At 42.5% G+C, this 16,945-nt stretch overlaps 1 protein-coding gene and 1 long non-coding RNA gene across 47 annotated transcripts in view; one reads left to right on the top strand and one right to left on the bottom strand.

Moving 5' to 3' along the window:
* Window positions 1-16,945, bottom strand: part of CLASP1 (cytoplasmic linker associated protein 1) — a 256,363-nt gene that overhangs the window by 150,352 nt on the left and 89,066 nt on the right. For all 46 annotated transcript variants that reach the window (XM_070240668.1, XM_070240633.1, XM_070240648.1 and 43 more), the window contains exons 6-7: window positions 15,104-15,179; window positions 7,821-7,918 (exon numbers count right to left, since the gene is read on the bottom strand). In XM_070240668.1, coding sequence (XP_070096769.1) covers window positions 7,821-7,918; window positions 15,104-15,179 — 174 coding nt within the window. The remainder of the gene's footprint in view (window positions 1-7,820; window positions 7,919-15,103; window positions 15,180-16,945) is intronic.
* On the top strand, window positions 4,454-16,452 carry LOC102149041 (uncharacterized). Its single transcript, XR_288692.4, has 3 exons — window positions 4,454-4,718; window positions 13,485-13,695; window positions 13,799-16,452. It is a non-coding gene; the product is annotated as an uncharacterized lncRNA (long non-coding RNA).

The raw sequence follows: 16,945 nt of genomic DNA, 5'->3' as shown, positions 1-16,945 counted from the left end.
CGTTAAGTGAAATACACCAGACAGAGAAAGACAAACATCATATGATTTCACTCACATGTAGAAGATAGATAAACACATGGACAAAGAGGGGAAAGGGGTCGGGGGGTGGGCATTAAGGTGTAAAAGGGCTCATATACATGGTGATGGACAAGTAATAATGTACAACTGAAATTTCACAGTGTTATAAACTATTATGACCTCAATTTAAAGTAATGTCAATTGCACTTCTATATGTTAGCAATGAACCATCTGAACTTGAAATTAGGGGAAAAAAATCTGTTCACAATAGCATCAAAATAATAAAATACATTGAAATAAACTTAGCAAAAGAAGAATAAGACTTGTTCACTAAAAACTGGTAAGCAATTGTCGAAAGTAATTAAAGACTTTAAAAAATGGAAAGACATTCCCTATTCACAGATTAGAAGACTTAACATAGGGGCCGGCCCGGTGGCGCAGCGCTTAAGTTCGCACATTCCGCTTCTCGGCAGCCCGGGCTTCGCCGGTTTGGATCCCGGGTGCGGACATGGCACGGCTTGGCAAAAAGCCATGCTGTCAGGGGCGTCCCACATATAAAGTAGAGGAAGATGGACACGAATGTTAGCTCAGGGCTAGTCTTCCTCAGAAAAAAGAGGAGGACTGGCAGCAGTTGGCTCAGGGCTAATCTTCCTCAAAAGAAAAAAAAGAAGAAGAAGAAAATGTTGTTACGACAGCAATATTCCCCAACTCATTACAGACTCAGTTCCTACCAATATCCCAGCTGCCCTTTTTTGCAGAAATTGACAAGTCCATCCTAAAATTCATATGGACACACAAAGCAGCTGGAATAGCCAAAATAATGTGAAAAGAACTTGGATTCCAAAATTAACTACAAATCTTTACTTAATCAAGACAGTGTGGTACTAGTGGATATGCTTATAGATCAATGAAATAGAAGTGAGATTACAGAAAAAAATGCTTACATTAATGGGCATTAATGATTTTCAACAAACGTCCCATAAAAATTCTATGAGGATCAAAGTCACAATGAGATACCCATTAGGATGGCTATTATCAAGAAACAAAACAAAAACCAGAAAATAATTGTTGGCAAGGATGTGAACTGTTTGGAGGAATGGAAAATGGTGCAGCAGCTATGTTAAACAGTATGGTGGTTCCTCAAAAACTAAACAGAGTGACTGTATGATCCAGCAACTCCACTTCCGGCTATATACCCAAAAGAACTGAAAGCAGGGACTCGAACAGGAATTTGTACACTCAGGCTCATAGCAGCATTATTTATAACAGCCAAAAGGTGGAAGCAACTCAAGTGTCCATCAATAGAGGAATGGATAAACAGATACGAACAATGGAGTTTTATTCAGCAATAAAAAGGAATGTCTCATGTTACAATACTGCTGAACCTTAAAAGTATTATGGCACGTGTAAGAAGGCAGATAACAAAAGGCTACCTTTTGTGTGATTTTATTTGCACAAAATGTCCAAAATAGGGAAATCCATAGAAATAAAAACTAGACAAGTAGTTGCAAGGAGCTGGGGGGAAAGAAGGAATGGAGAGTGACTGCTAATGGACACAGGATTTCTTTTTGGGATAATGAGAATGTTCTAAAACTAGATAGTAGTGATGGCTACAAAATCTTATAAATATACTAAAAACCACTGAATTATCCATGTTAAAAGGTATATGGTAAATTATGAAAATATGAAAATTATGGTATATAAAATATTTCAAGGAAGCTCTTATTTAAAAATAAACAGAATGCTATAAAAGGAAACATACAATGAACCAAAAAAGAGATCTTACAAATTAGAACAAGAAAAGAAAATTTTTAAAATCAAATACCCAGTAGAATGGTTGGAAGATAAATTTGAGAAAACTTCCCAGAAGACAGAGCAAAATTGTGAAGATATAAATGAGAAATTAAAAATAAGAAAATCAGAGGACTAGTCCAAGTGATAATAAGATAACTACTGTATTTAAAAATATGAAGTTTTATTTTTAAAGAAATTTGCCCAGATCCAAACCAAATGAGGTTCCAGAGTGAAAGTCGCTCCAAGTGCACAGCACAAGAAATGAAAATAGACTCATCTAACACCTAGCATCATGAAGTTTCACACCAACACTGGGAACCAAAGAATCAGCTATCTACACAGGATGAAGAATGAGAACGACTTTGGACTTCTCAGTACAAACACTGAACGCTGGAACACAATGGGCCATTAGCTTTAACATTCTGGATAAAAATGACATCCAACCTAGATTTCTAAACCCTGACAAACTATCAATGTCAAGATATAATAAACATGCAGCCAGCCCCATGGCCAAAAGGTTAGGTTTGCACGCTCCGCTTCGGTGGTCCAGGGTCTCGGCAGTTTGGATCTCAGGCACGAACATGGTACCACTTGATCAGGCCATGTTGAGGCAGCTTCCCACAGAGCACAACCAGAAGGACCCACAACTAGAATATACAACTATGTACTTGGGGGCTTTCGGGAGAAGAAGAAGAAGAAAAAAATGGTTGGCGACAGATGTTAGCTCAGGTGCCAATCTTAAAAATATATATATATATATAAAATAAAGATATTCTCAGACTCAAAAAAATTTTCCTCCTCCACATCTTTTCTCAAAAAGTTATTGGAGGATATGCACAACCAAAATGAGAGAAAACCAATAAAGAAAAGACGTGGTCTGCAAGATGCAGCAGGCGCACCTGCAGAGAAAGGTGAAGTAAAGCCCCAGGATGATGGGATGATGATAGAGATATGAGGATGATAAGGTACGTAAGAGACAGGGAAAGGAGCCAGTGCAGGTTGGAAGCAACTCAGCATGTAGACAGTACCAGTCCACAATAAGTACACCGACAACTATGCAAATAAAGGTAGGACATTTTTTTTTGCTGAGGAGGATTCACCCTGAGCTAACATCCATTGCCAATCCTTCTCTTTTTTTGCTCGAGGAAGATTAGCCATGGGTAACATCTGTGCCAATCTTCCTTTCTTTTACTTGTATGTGGGACACCTCCACAGCATGGCTGATGAGTGGTGTATGTCCCCACCTGGGATCTGAACCCATGAACCCAGGCCACCACAGGGCAAGGCCCAGTAAGCCAATATTAACCCTGGGAAAACAAAAGTTTGTGAGGGGAAAAAAAGGTAATCTTCATTCGCCAAATACAAATAGTGAGCTACAAAAAGCAGTTCATAATCATAATCATAATATAAACTAAACGTTGTCCTAATCAAAATTAAAACATGACTATCTTTAGTGAGTAAGGAGTTGGCAAGTGTACATGACGGAGGTTAACAGGAAAAAGAGATGAAATTCACCCTCCATAACGTGATGTAAAATTCTTACAGTGACAAAAAACTAAGAAATAGCAACACATGCACAGTATTTAGAGACAGAGCAGTAGACACAAAAGAATCAATAAAAACAGTTGACAGTGTCTGCCTCTAAGAGGAAATGGCAAAAGCAGTAAGGGACTGCCTTTTTTCGACGAATCTTATAAATTTGTCAACTTTCTCTACATAAACGACTCTGACAGAAACTTAAACCAAAAAATGAGAGCGGATATGGCGGAGCACATTCTCATCTGATCCTCCCTTGGGCCCTCTCTATAACCCTTAAGCTTGAGCAAGCTAAATAAAAACAAGAAAGTTTCAATTTATCCCTTAACAATACAATCATTTAGTAATAACTTCTAGTGAATGTTTATAAATTTTTAAAATAGGTTGAGACAGCAAAACAAATGTTATAAGAGGTATTCAAAACTGCAGGTTCACAAGGTAAGTTTACCAAACAGTTACAATGCATCAGATAACATCTATCAGCTCTACCCAGAAATTAAATTATCTTCAGGGCTAAAGGAGCTGCTGTTTCACGTGTGGGGTTTCTAGTGATGATGGTCCCAGAAGAAATTCAACACCAGAGATCTTTTTTCAAAAGCTTTGTTCCCAAACTAAAATATAGCATATTGAATACAAATATTGTCTGGAATATACACTGGGGTGACAGTGAATGTCAAAGGTAGCTAAAAGTATATGTTTATGAAAGTAAGCCACAGGGAGTTACTGGTGATCTATTGACGTTTTATGTAGTTGCCAAGCATGCCTCACGAATACCATAAAAGGATTCGATATCTTACAGGAGATAGCTAGAAGTTAATTGTGTACTTACTTTCTGAACATACCGTGTACATGAACTGTGAAAATAATATGTGTAAAGCAATGTAAAATGGCCACATACTTGTGAAAATTAATAAACAGAAACCTCATTAAAACAGACTCGAGAGGCCAGAAAGGGGAGCTCTCAGGCTCCACATGGATAGCAGGGCCCAACAGCAAGAAGACAGACTTTCTCTTCTTGACTGGCAAGAAGCTCAGCCAATGAGAGATTCTCACAACTCAGCCAATGAAAAGCCACTACACTTCAAACTCCCAGTCTCCTCCCACCGACTCTTTGTTTACAACAGCCCTCCTAACTTCCTCTTCCCCTCTGTGAAAAAGCTTCTCCTCTCATGCTGCTCAAGACTTGCAAGTGGCTGGTCACGGTTACAGACCCCAAATTGCAATTCTTTACTGATCCCAAATGGTTTATTTTCTGGGGAAATAACTGGCTATCTATTTATTTAAGGTCAACATAGTATGCAGACTGAAGTTCACAGCTCACCTATGCTGAGATCCCATGTGGGTCAAGAGATAAGATGAAGATGATTTTGGTGAGTAACACCACTTTACTATCTGGTTCAATATGATTTTAGCCACCAGATGACAAGACTTAAATAACAACTAAACACATGGCCCAAAAGCATAATTCTAGCTCGTCCAAAGTGAAGCTGATGAAAGTACAAGTCTCTTTTCCCAACTGTGAAATGGACAAAGAAAACTGCTGCTCAAATCAGATTATTACTTACTAAGTCATTTAGCCGATATTATTAAGGCATTCTTTTTCATCATATATTTCTTAGAGATATAATTAATCTTTTCAAATATAGCACTCAATGAACAAACTCTTAAGAGGACAATAGTTTTATTCTGGGACTAAATCCAAGTTTTAGAAAGCATTAAGTAAATTCTATAATATTTTCGTAGTCCTACAGAATCTTGCTAAGCTGAAAAATCTACTATGCTCACATAATAACAAAAAAACCTATAAATGATGTAACAGAAGTCTAGAATATTCAAGTATTCCAGTCAGCCACTTGGAGCCACATATAGCAGATGATGAATTTCCTAAACAATGGTAAGATTCTTTAAAAGTCTCATTCCATTTGGACACATCCCCAACAAAATAAAGGTGGCAGCCAGAGGCTCTGGCCCTCATAGTGCTAGATCTTAGGTAACTGTCTTGTGTTAAATACAAAGAAACATAAAGTTTTGGCTTCTTTCACTGGAGTAAAGTTTTTAAAGACCTCCTAGCCTATTTTTACAAGCGCTGTGTCTGCCAGGGTTTTATAACAACAGCTGTGAAGGCTGTGGGTCCGTTTCCCAGGGACTACCCTCTGCATTTGGTCTAGAATTTTTACCAAGAATTTTAGGTAACATGAGATAGCGGAAACCCTCATACCCACTCAGAGGCCCAAGCTCTTCTGTAGCTGTAGCTTCTTTTAAATGTTTAAAAAAAAAAAAAGAGGAAGAGGAAAATAGAAAAAACACACAAAACACGTAACTAGGAGTCTGGAAGAGAAGGTTTTAACCCCAGCTAGGGCATTAACTGCTCTGGGAACATACCTAAATCACCCTCTGTGTTGGGGTGCCCAAGTCCTTCCCCAGGGTTAATGATTCGCTAGGAGGACTCACAGGAGTGAGTTAGTATACAGTCATAGTCAAAGCTATGGTTACTGCAGTAAAAGGGCACAAAGAAAAATCAGCAAAGGGAAAAGGAGGTGGGGTGAAGTCCAGAGGAAACCAAGCACAAGCTTCCTAGAGCCTCTCCTGGTAGAGTCACAGAGGATGTGCTCAATTCCTCCAACAATGAGTTGTGACAACACATATGAATGCGATCTATCAGGAAAGCTCGTTAGAGTCTCAGTGTCCGGGGTTTTTAGTGGGGCTGGTCATGAAAACACCCTCTGTGTAGCAGTTACCAAAATGCCAGACTCCCAGAAGGAAAGCAGGTGTTCAGCGTAACACCTGTACAGGTGGGGCCCAGTGAGCCACCCTTACCTCACTCTTTGGAAGTGGTGGGAATGCTCCCCAAATCCAAGTTTCCAGACACCAGCCCAGGGCCAACCTTGCAAGCAGGCCTAAGGACAGCAGTCTCGGGCCTGCTACGTTAACTTTTTTCTGTACTCACCTCTCAAGATCTCAGTTTCACCATGTCATTTCCCCGGATCTATTAGCTTGCTACAGCAACCTTCAAACATCACACAGCAATCCCACTGTGTAAGATGGTCTGTTCATGGCTAGGGCCACCATGAGCTACACAGCATGGTGACCCCATCCCTGGAGCAGTAAAGGGTTTCACTGCTCAAGGCCTGTTTTCCCAACAATGACAGTGACATCATTAAATAGCCCCTCTCCCTCCAGCCTCTGCTCTCCTGTTCACCTCTGCCCTCCAATTTTCCCTCAGAGATTGCTGAGTACTTTTTAAGTCTGTCTTTCTCCCAAGTGTTCTCACCATATATTCAAAGACCAGAAGGCTGAGGTTTTTAAACAGAGGAATAAAAAAACTCTATTCCTACAGATTACCTTTTGTAAAAAACATGAAAAGTAGTATATAGTAGAATAAAAGTAGTCTTATTCCCACCTAAATATCTTGTACACAGCTCAGGGGCCATGGCAAGAGCAACAATGGGGTCAGACTCTTGACAACAAAGAAGTATAACCCCAGTCACCTGCTTATAGAACCTCTACCTCAGGGGAAGGGGCCCGCTTCCATCACATCCAATTGAGGGACATCAAGATGGATGACCCCTGCATATTTCAATATTCTATCCCATATTCAGATGCCCAATACTCTATAACTCTTTTGTGAAACAGGGTAGAAAAAATTAAAAGCACATCAGAAGAACAGGGCTTCAAATCAGCTCTCACGCTTTCTAGCTGTGTGATCTCTCAAGTCACTTCATGTCTCTGAGCCTCTGCTATTTCCATGGACACAGTGATAGGCTCAGACAAGCTGCTCTGTGAGTCTAGTCCAGGACTAACTTCCCAGAATTTTCACATTACTTTCTCCCTAAAGGGAGCAGGGTGGGGGAAAAGGTTTAGAATTCATTTAGTGCAAACTTCTCCATCACAGTTAAAATTACAGATATCCAACTGTTCGTTATTTTTTAATTCTGACTACAACAGAGATATCTGTGAACTAAAGTTGTCTTGGATTTGATAAGACACTGATCCCCCTGCATTGGCTTCTACACGCTGTGACTGGCTTTACTGACCAGAAAACTACCATTTCAAAGATGTTTTCCAGAATTATTACTTACGTATTTCTATCCAGACTCATTTTGGAAAGGCTTCACTCGTTCAAACATATTCTAAGCACCTACTGTACCAGCTGCTGTGTGTATACAAGATACAGAACCATATGAACCAAAAGAATGCTGGATTTTCAACACCAATCAATTTTAAATATGCTTCCAAAATCAGTATGTGGCACAGGACCTGGCTAGATGTCTGGGTGAGAGTCTGACTTTTGAAGAAGAGGAATGGAAGGGGCCCCCAACATACGATCTAGACAAGATCTCCAACCACCAATCCTCTAACCATGTAGTCTTTCAATAAAATTACCACAACAAAATAAGTAGTGCAAACCAAGATGTTAACTAAAAAAGAGTAGCAGGGGAAGAGCAGAAGAAAGGAAAAAAGTCTGAACTCACCGGGACTGTGGCAATCCTTTTTTACTGAGATCTGCCCTCACACGTTCTCCTACATGTCTGTAAATTTCCACTAAGCTGTTTATTGCTGCATCTCGAACCTAGATGTAAAAGAAGAGATCTTATAGCTGCTCTATGTCATTCCACAGCACTTCCTGCTAGGGCATAACAGGCTATCCACCACCCCAGCATATCACCAATTCACCAATGCAACTGTGAGTACGATCCCTCACAGACATTTGACTAGATAAAGCCATGTTTAACAGTCTTCACTCTGTGGGTACAATTCCAAAGAGTACACAAAATTTAGGTCCCATCCCTGTAGACATGTTAAAGTCCATATCCCTTAGCTTTTCTTCTTGATGATGATGTCAGGAAACTAGAATTTTCAGGCTGTCTTTCCAAAATAGAAAATACTACAAGTAAAGGAATTATACCAAAACTAAAACACCATGTAGAGCATTCTGGATTTAGGTCAATTAAACAAACACTTAGTGAGCAACAAAAACGGGTAGTAAAGGCTACACAGAGCCCTGTATTCAGGAAGCTCATAGTCTGAAAAAAGGAGCTGGGAGAAAAGATCCATAAAGTCTACATTTAACACAGGAAGGCAATAATAAACGTTATACAAGAGCACAGAGAGCTCGCACAGTTGAGGGGAGGGAGCACACACACCAGAAGATGCCAAGCAACGTTTTACAAAGAGGAAGGAATCCCTTAAAATGTGCTTTAGGAGGACAGCAGTTTACCATGCAAAGATGGAAGGAGACAGGGTCCCAACAAGGCAGAGCCTGCACACAGGCCAGAAAGCAGAGGTGCCTGGTACATGCTTCAGAGAGAGCAAGGGAGCAATCTGGCCCACACAAAACGAACTTAGAAAGCAGCGATAAATGAGGCTCAAGAGACAGACTGGATTCAAAAGAAAAAAAAGGAAAACAGCAAAAAACTTAGGGAAATTTGAATATGGACTGAATATCAAATGTTATCAGTATCGATGTTAAATTTCTTGGATGTAAAAAATGATGTGGTTATTTAAGAAAACATCCATGTTTTTAGGAGATACATACTGAAGTATCTATGGGAAAAGACATCATGTCTGCAAGACACTTTCAAATAGTTCAGGGGAAAAAAGTTTATTTCTCTCTTTCTCTGTGTTATGTGTGTGTGAGCACAAAGAGATACAAAATAAATGTAACAAAATGTTAAGTGGTAAATATGGGTGTTCACTATGCTACTCTTTCAATTTTTCTATAGGTTTAAAATTGTGCAAATAAAAACGTGGGTAACATTTTGTTTTTAATATGCAATGGAAGCAAGGCCAGCCTGCTGGGAGCGTGCAGGGGTGGGAAGGCGGAGAATGTGCACTTAGTGCAGTAGGCGAAGTTAGGGGAGCAACATGATTTCAGATTTGGTCCCAAGCAACAACATCAAAGTAATAGACAGTGAAAGAGAAAGGAAAAAAGTAGGGATACAAAAAACAATTTACAATTTTGAATACTGCAGGCTACCCTTTGATTTAACAGTGTTATGTGGCAAGTAATTTTACTTATAATTTTTTCCCCTTATGGTGGCAAAAAGCAAATCCTAGGTCATATTATCTTTTCACTCAAAACCTTATGGTATGGACTAAATTAAACTGTGTCCCCCTCAAAATTCCTATGTTAAAGACCTAACCCGCAATGTGAATGTATTTAGAGACAGAGCCTATAAGAAGGTCATTAACAGGCCAGCCCTGTGGCCAGGTGGGTAAAGTTCCCCATGCTCTGCTTTGGCAGTCCGGGTTCACAGGTGCAGACTCCGGGCATGGACCTACTTCACTCATCAGCCACACTACGGCATCCCAAATAAAAAACAGAGGAAGACCGGCATAGATGTTAGCTCAGGGCTAATCTTCCTCACCAAAAAAAAAAAAGGTAATTGAGGTTAAATGAGGTCATAAGAGTGGGGCTCTGATATGACAGGATTGGTGTCTCTGTAAGAAAAGACACCAGAGAGCTCAACGCATTCTCCACACACACACACACAGAGGTCCTGGGACCACACAGTGAGATGGCGGCTGTCTGCAAGCAAGGAAGAGAGCCCTCACCAGAGTCCAACCTTGCCGGCACCTTGACCTCAGAATGCCAGCCTCCAGAACTGGGAGAAATAAATTTTTGTTGTTTAAGCCACCAGGTCTACGGTATCTTGTACAGCAGCCTGAGTTGACTAACAGAGATTATCAGTTTACATTGGAAAAGAAAGAATTTCTGTTAAGAAACATTTTTATATAGTAACATACATTATTACAAAAGCAGTCGATGCCACTGTGCCTTGAATATCAGCAATGAGTGCATCACCTTTGCTTACTTTCTAGTAATGGCATCTGCTGAGCCAATCACACTGGGTGATCACCTTACAGGGCAATTAATGTCCTGTCCACCATTCAGATGGTCTGGACCATAAAGAGTTTAAGAGATTTCATGGAAAAATTACTAGCTTTAGAGTCCAAGAAGACCTGAGTACCTACTTGGCCATTTAGGAGCTGTATAACCCTGAACAAATATTTAAACTATTTTAGACTCAATTTCTTCCTCCATAAGCTAAATGTTATTTTGAGGACCAAAAGAAACAATGGATTCATTCAACAAATATTTGAGTGCCTACCACGTGCCAAACTAAAGTGCCTGCACGGCACAGTCAAGGACCATGATAAACGAATGGAGCAGGGTGGGTATGCGATGACAGAAGAGGGAAGACGGAGGCTCAGGCAAAGAGCCCGCCTCACTCAGCCTCGGAGGACTGTAGGTGCGGCTTTCCCACATCTTCTCATCTTTTGAGAGAAGTCAGAAATACAAATCTCCCAAATGTAAAAACACCCAAACTCTAAATGTGAAATTAAAACTTTCTGCAGACATCCGTATACATACACATACACCAATCTGTGGGCTGAAATGAGCTTCCAGGCCAGCAGTTTGTTACCTACAGGCTGTGCGTATAAAGCACTCACCACAATGGCTGGTGCATCTAGTCCTATCTGAATCTTCTAAATCAACATCCTTAACCTTTAAAATAATCAGTCCTCAGGCTTAGAAAACTACAGGGTCAGGGAGCATCTGAGGGTCTAAACCACCTTTGATTCAAGAAAACACAGAGAACAGACTTTCTTTGGTACTACAAAGTACCATACCCCAACTGAGAAGGGGAGTTTCAGTAAAAGCAACTCAGTTCAGGCTGAGGGGACAACGTGCTGTTCACTTCTCCACACAACCACATGGTCCCACTGTTTCTGCCTACCCTCAGGCTCACCAGAGAAAGGAACCCCAACATTCCAGGCCATTAGGATGCAAAAGATAAGGGCTCCAGGTATTAAGCACTACCTGCCAGGCCTGAGTAGAATGCTCTGTAGAATCTGAGGTCTTCTAATCTATGACCTTCCTCACAGGGCCACTGTTTACTGTGACACAGAGGAGGGCGTGGAGGCTGGGGAGGCTAGCCCCCTGCCGAGGCCCACAGCAAGGAAACAGCAGTGAGGAGCTGCACTTCCACCCCTCTGAGTGCAGGCCGGCATTCCTCTCTCTTTAGTACACCACACTCCAATGTGGGTGTCAGAATAAGGATGCCCTGCAAAGCCAAACTCAAGGGAGGGCACCTGTAAAGTGCTGAGAAGCCACACCTACCCTGTCCTCTGAGAACAGCAGCACGGCCACAGACACACCCACTCGACCCAAAACCCCCTCCCCACTTCCCAGGTGTCAGTCAGGTCCTCAGCAGAAGCTCTCCTTCTCCCCACTTCTGAGCACTGTCAGCACAGCCTGGCCCGGGCCCAGCATCAAAGAGCTCTGAGATCAACAAATCCCCAGACACTTGAAGATGTGTAGCAAATGCCTTAGCAAGACAGACCGCAGCCGGCACAGGAGGCCCTTCAGATGCAGTCCTCTGAGAGACTGCCCTGGGCTAGCCGAGGAGCTATAAAGACAAATCAAAGATTCTCAGGCAGAACTGAAGCTTTTCTTACCTAGCAAAGGGACTTCCTATTGACGTGTCTGTCAGCTGCTTTTGCTACAGCCACTGCCCCACCCTCCTTGTCAACAAACACAGGCCTTGTTCTGCAATCTACACCTCAAGGAAGGAAACCCTGTTCTCAGCCCAGGAGGTACAGTCTCCTCAGTGTGAGGCCATCACATAACCTTAGGTGTTTTCCAGGGACTAGGTTAACACAGGGGCATGGGGTGCAATTCTCTACAACGAAACGCAGGGGGAACCTGCAGGAAAGCTTCTGGAAAACATTTCTCCACTCTTGGAAAGAGAAATGCAGGGAACTCTAAAAAACATGAGACACTTCGGGAAAAGTAAACACTGACTAAGTATTTGATGATATGAGAGAATTAGTCATTCTTGAGGGATAGGAGGTGATAATAGTATTAAGGTTATCTTTTTTTAGGGGGAAGTCCTTATCTTTTAGAGTATTTAAGAATTAAATGAAATGATGTCTAAGATTTCCCTCAAAATATTCTAAATTTTGCCTCACAATGGGGTGCGGGAGGGAAACATATGAAACTAAACTGGTCTTCTGAGTTATGGAAGCTGGGTGATGGATCCGGGCGGTGCACTATGTCACTCTCACTACTTCCATATGAGTTTGAACCCTGCAATATGGAAAAGTTGAAAACAGGAGTGCAACCCAGGAAGCAGCAGGCTTCCATCTACTCGGCCTGCTGTGCATGCGTCCGGCTGGGTTGTACCTGTGCTGAGCCTGTGAGGAGAGCCGTGGACGACACAGCTTGAGGGCTGAGATGGCTGAGCAGAGGACAGCCGAGACTAAGTCTCTGGGGACATGACTGAGCCAGTAACAAGCCCCGGGGACTCCCTACTTCAGGCCCCTCTTAACATGAGGTAATATACTTTCCCCATGCTCTAGCAATTTCAAGTTGGGTTTTCCATTACTTGGAGCCAAAAGCATCCTACCCACACATTCCGTACACTTGTGCACCACCCCGAGAAGCTTCTGAGGGGCTTCCCCTGCTCTGGATCACTCTGCACTCACACCAGTATTAAAATGAACTCGCATCCTCTAAGGCAGGAGTGTTCACAGAGTTCCCCTTACATGCAAGTCCAATCAATGTCAGCGGCCGCCTGCAGAGCCATGAGAGAACTCTCCACACACACATGCACACACATACACTCACGCGCGCACATGTAGAGAAATGAGAGATGCAGGCCGACTAGGGCAGGTACCGGGCTGCAGTGACATCACTGGCACAACTGTTCTCTCTGGTCTAAGGCGTAAACCGCTAAGAAAGGAAAGTCATTCAAATAGCTATGAGGGGTCTACTCAATCCTAAGACCACTGGAACGCACCCCGGGACGATAAAGAGGAACAAGTTACAGTCCTCACCTCAAGGTTCAGAGACTAGCAGGAAAGACTGATGAAAACATTCGAGGCAGGAGCACACGCACAGAAGGAACGATTAACTGGATTAGGATCAGAGGGGAAGGTGGCAAAGTGTCCTGGCAGGAGGCTTCTGGGAGATGTGGTTGTGGATCTATATGTGTCTGTGCATACACTCCTAAGGCAGATGTGAATATTCGGACTCTTTTCAGAGTGCTCAGTTTGGAATACTCTCGCTCTATCTGACAGCCACTCACAGAGCACCAACCTCATTCTGCCCCAATGTTCTGTCTCCACAGGCCCAGCATGAACATTCACACCACCTGTTGGGCCAATGCAAGCACCTGAATTAGGGACAAATAACTTCAAATGGCCAAGCTGGCTGCTCTGCTCTACTAAAGGATGCCAGGCAGTAGTAGCAATATCCTCAGAGTGTGGCCTCTACAGGGGACTTTTTTCCCACAGAAAACAAAAATGGAGAGAAGACCAAAAGGCAAAAGAATCCATGCGGTAATTCAGAATCTTTTCAAAAAACAGTTTATGTTAATGTCTAATGTTGAATATAAAGTATGATTCAGTAAATAAAAATATTTCCAATGTCACATATTTTCAGCAGAGGCTGGATAAGAGAACAAGTGGAAAGAAGAAAGTCAGTGCCAGCAGGGAGCCCAAGAAACCCGGCAGGCAGCGAGCAGGTGGGGATGGGCAGCAGGAGAGAGAGGGGGGATGGGCAGGAGGAGGAGGAGGGATGAGGATGGGGATGGGCAGCAGCAGCAGGAGAGGTAGGGATGGCCAGCAGGCGGAGAAAAGGTGGGGATGGGCAGCAGGAAGAGGAAAGGTGGGGATGGAGATGGGTGGCAGGAGGAGGAGGAGGGATGGGGATGGGCAGCAAGAGGAAGAGAAGTGGGGATGGGGGTGGGTGGCAGGAGGAGGAGAGGCAGACAGGAAGGGAGGCAGCATAACAGAGCAGCAAAGAGAAGGTGAGAAAATGCACCTGGAATTCAGACCAAAGATGAGAAGAAGAAAGGATAAGAGAGGAGGAGGTGCTCAGACCAGAGGGCCTGGCTGCTGGTAAAGGTGGAAGGAGAGCGTTGCACCACCTCTGTGGAGGGCCTTAGCAATCACCAGTCAAGGTTACAGTGAGATGCCTGTTTCTCACACATATTTCTTTTGTAAATGATTGTTCCTATTTTCGGCCCCTTTTTCTAATGACGTGTTTTTCCTATCAGTTTCTATGAGCTAACATCATAAAAATGACTCAATGATAAAGGGAACTGAATGAGGTGAGAGAACCGGCATGTCTGGAGCCCAGACTGGGAAAGCTTCAGGAATGGCCTGGGAGCCATTCACACATCACCAACTCCTCTCCTATCCTTACACTGAGGAAGTGGAGCTTTGTTTTGATTTAATTTAGGTAAAACTTACACAAAATAACATGCACACAGGGTTCAGTTCCAGGAGTTACCACAGTTACATCAGTGAGGCCACCACCCAAAGGAGAATACGAAACATTTCCATCACCTCAAAAAAGTTCCCTCACGCCCTTGCCTCCCACCCCAAGAGGCAATCACTGTTTGACTTCAATCAGCAGTGACCACTCTCCTCCACGCCCACTCCCTTTTGGGTGCAGAGACGGTGACCAAAGTGATATTATCTTGGAGGCTGGTCTGGATGACACCACTTTATAGGCTCGTGAGGGCTCAGCCCTATATAGAGAGGAGGAGAGAGTGGCTACCACACTAACCAATGATATCTCATAAATGCAAATAGGTATTAATGCTAATTATCTTCAACAGTAATCAGAGTTCTATAAAGACAAATGAAGTCCCACCCACCTATCAGGTATGCACAGAACACCAAAATGCATCCTTAACTGTCTATCACCAATGATTTTTCTTTCCCACTAAAATACACTCACCTGGCTGTTTGGATCTCCAAGTAAATTACATATATGTGGCACGATCTTGCTTAGTGTTAAAGTATGTGCTCCAGAGCTGAAAACAAAAGAGTGCTTTATTGTTGGTGAGAACAAAGGAAAGAAAGAATCCACTCTGCCCATGCTCACTCCCTCCTCTCTGTCCCCAAGGCCCTACTACCACCTCACACCTAGGCTTTCTCCTTCCCACTTCCCCCATCTTCTTCCATCTGGTTCCAAATAAATTCGCCATGACAGCCCCTTTGCACAGAGTTGGAAACCGTTAGTGCTTCTCCCTGACGGTCTTTTCCCTGGCACTCAGGGCTCTCTCCAATCTCGTCCCAACCCTTTCAAGCGAAGCCAAAGGCCCAGCCTCTCCCCGGCCTTGCCTGCCTCATATGTGGCCGTCTGCAACACCATTTTGGCACCTAATGGTTTCCATTTTGCCCAACTCAGTATACTCAGCTAAACTCCTAGTCCCCTGAGGGTCCTCACATAATTCTCCATCTGTGCACAACTCTCTGCTACAACTGACATTCAGCTCATAAGTGATGAATGAACACACTGCGATAAAATGGCCGCAGAGGATTCCAACTAAACACTGCCCTGCTGGAGAACATTCAGGTTATATACAACTTTTCATCATGAATGCTGTCACAAATATCCTTTGTGAACACAACTCTCTTTGGTAATCTGATTACTTCCTTAGGATAAATGCTAAGAAAGTGGAACTACTGTGATCCAAGGCTACAAATGTTTTTTAAAAGCTTCAGGCACATATGGCCACATTTAACGGTACTGAAAAGGCTAACACATTAAGAGAGAAAAAATTTAGAAAGTAATATAAAAGTCATAACCCCAATTTTGTTTTTAAAAACAATAAGTTCACAGGCTAAAATGAAATGCATCATAAGTTAAAAAGTGATTATCCGAAGATGGTAGAATTATAGGTAATCATTTTCTTCTTTACGTAAATTTTCTATGACATATACAATATTACTTTAAAATCAGAAAAAGTGATTTGTTATTTTTAATTTTAAAAAAGCCTCTACTACAAATAAGCACATGAAAAAATGTCCCACATCAAAAATCATTAGAGAAATACAAATTAAACCACAATGAGATATCACCACACCCACACTAAAATGGCTAACATAAAAAATAGTGGGGGACCGGCCCCGTGGCCAAGTTCATGCCCTCCACTTTGGTGGCCCAGGGCTTCTCTGGTTTGGATGGTGGGCACAGACATGGCATCGCTCATCAGGCCATGCTGGGGCGGCATCCCACATGCCACAACTAGAGGGACCCACAACTAAAATATACAACTATGTTCTGGGGGCATTTGGGGAGAGAAAAGCAAAAAAAGAAGAAGAAGAAGAAGAAGAAGATTGGCAACAGTTGTCAGATCAGGTGCCAATCTTTAAAAAAAAACAAAAAAACAGTGGTAACATTCAACGCTAGCAAGGATATGAAGAAACGCGCTAGCAAGGATATGAAGAAACTGCTGGGAATAAGGGAATTAACATGGTACGGACAACTGTGGAAAATACTCTTGCAGTTTCTTTTCAAACTAAAAACAAACTCAGCAAATGACCCCGCACTTGCACTCTTGTGCACTGACCCAAGAGAAATGAAAGTTTATGCTGATGCAGAAACCTGTACAGGCGTGTTCATAGCAGCTTTATTTGTAATAGCCAAAAACAGGAGATTACTCAAACGTCCTTCAACAAGTGAATGGTTAAACAACCTGTGATGCGTCTATGCCAGGAATTCTACTCAGCAATAAAAAGAAAGCAGATGCCGTTTAGGCAACAACATATATGCAACCATATATATGCAACCACA

This window comes from Equus caballus, chromosome 18 (assembly GCF_041296265.1).
Source record: "Equus caballus isolate H_3958 breed thoroughbred chromosome 18, TB-T2T, whole genome shotgun sequence".
Lineage (NCBI taxonomy): Eukaryota > Metazoa > Chordata > Mammalia > Perissodactyla > Equidae > Equus > Equus caballus.
Note: the sequence above shows the minus strand (reverse complement) of the source record. Positions and strands in the feature narration are given on the sequence as shown.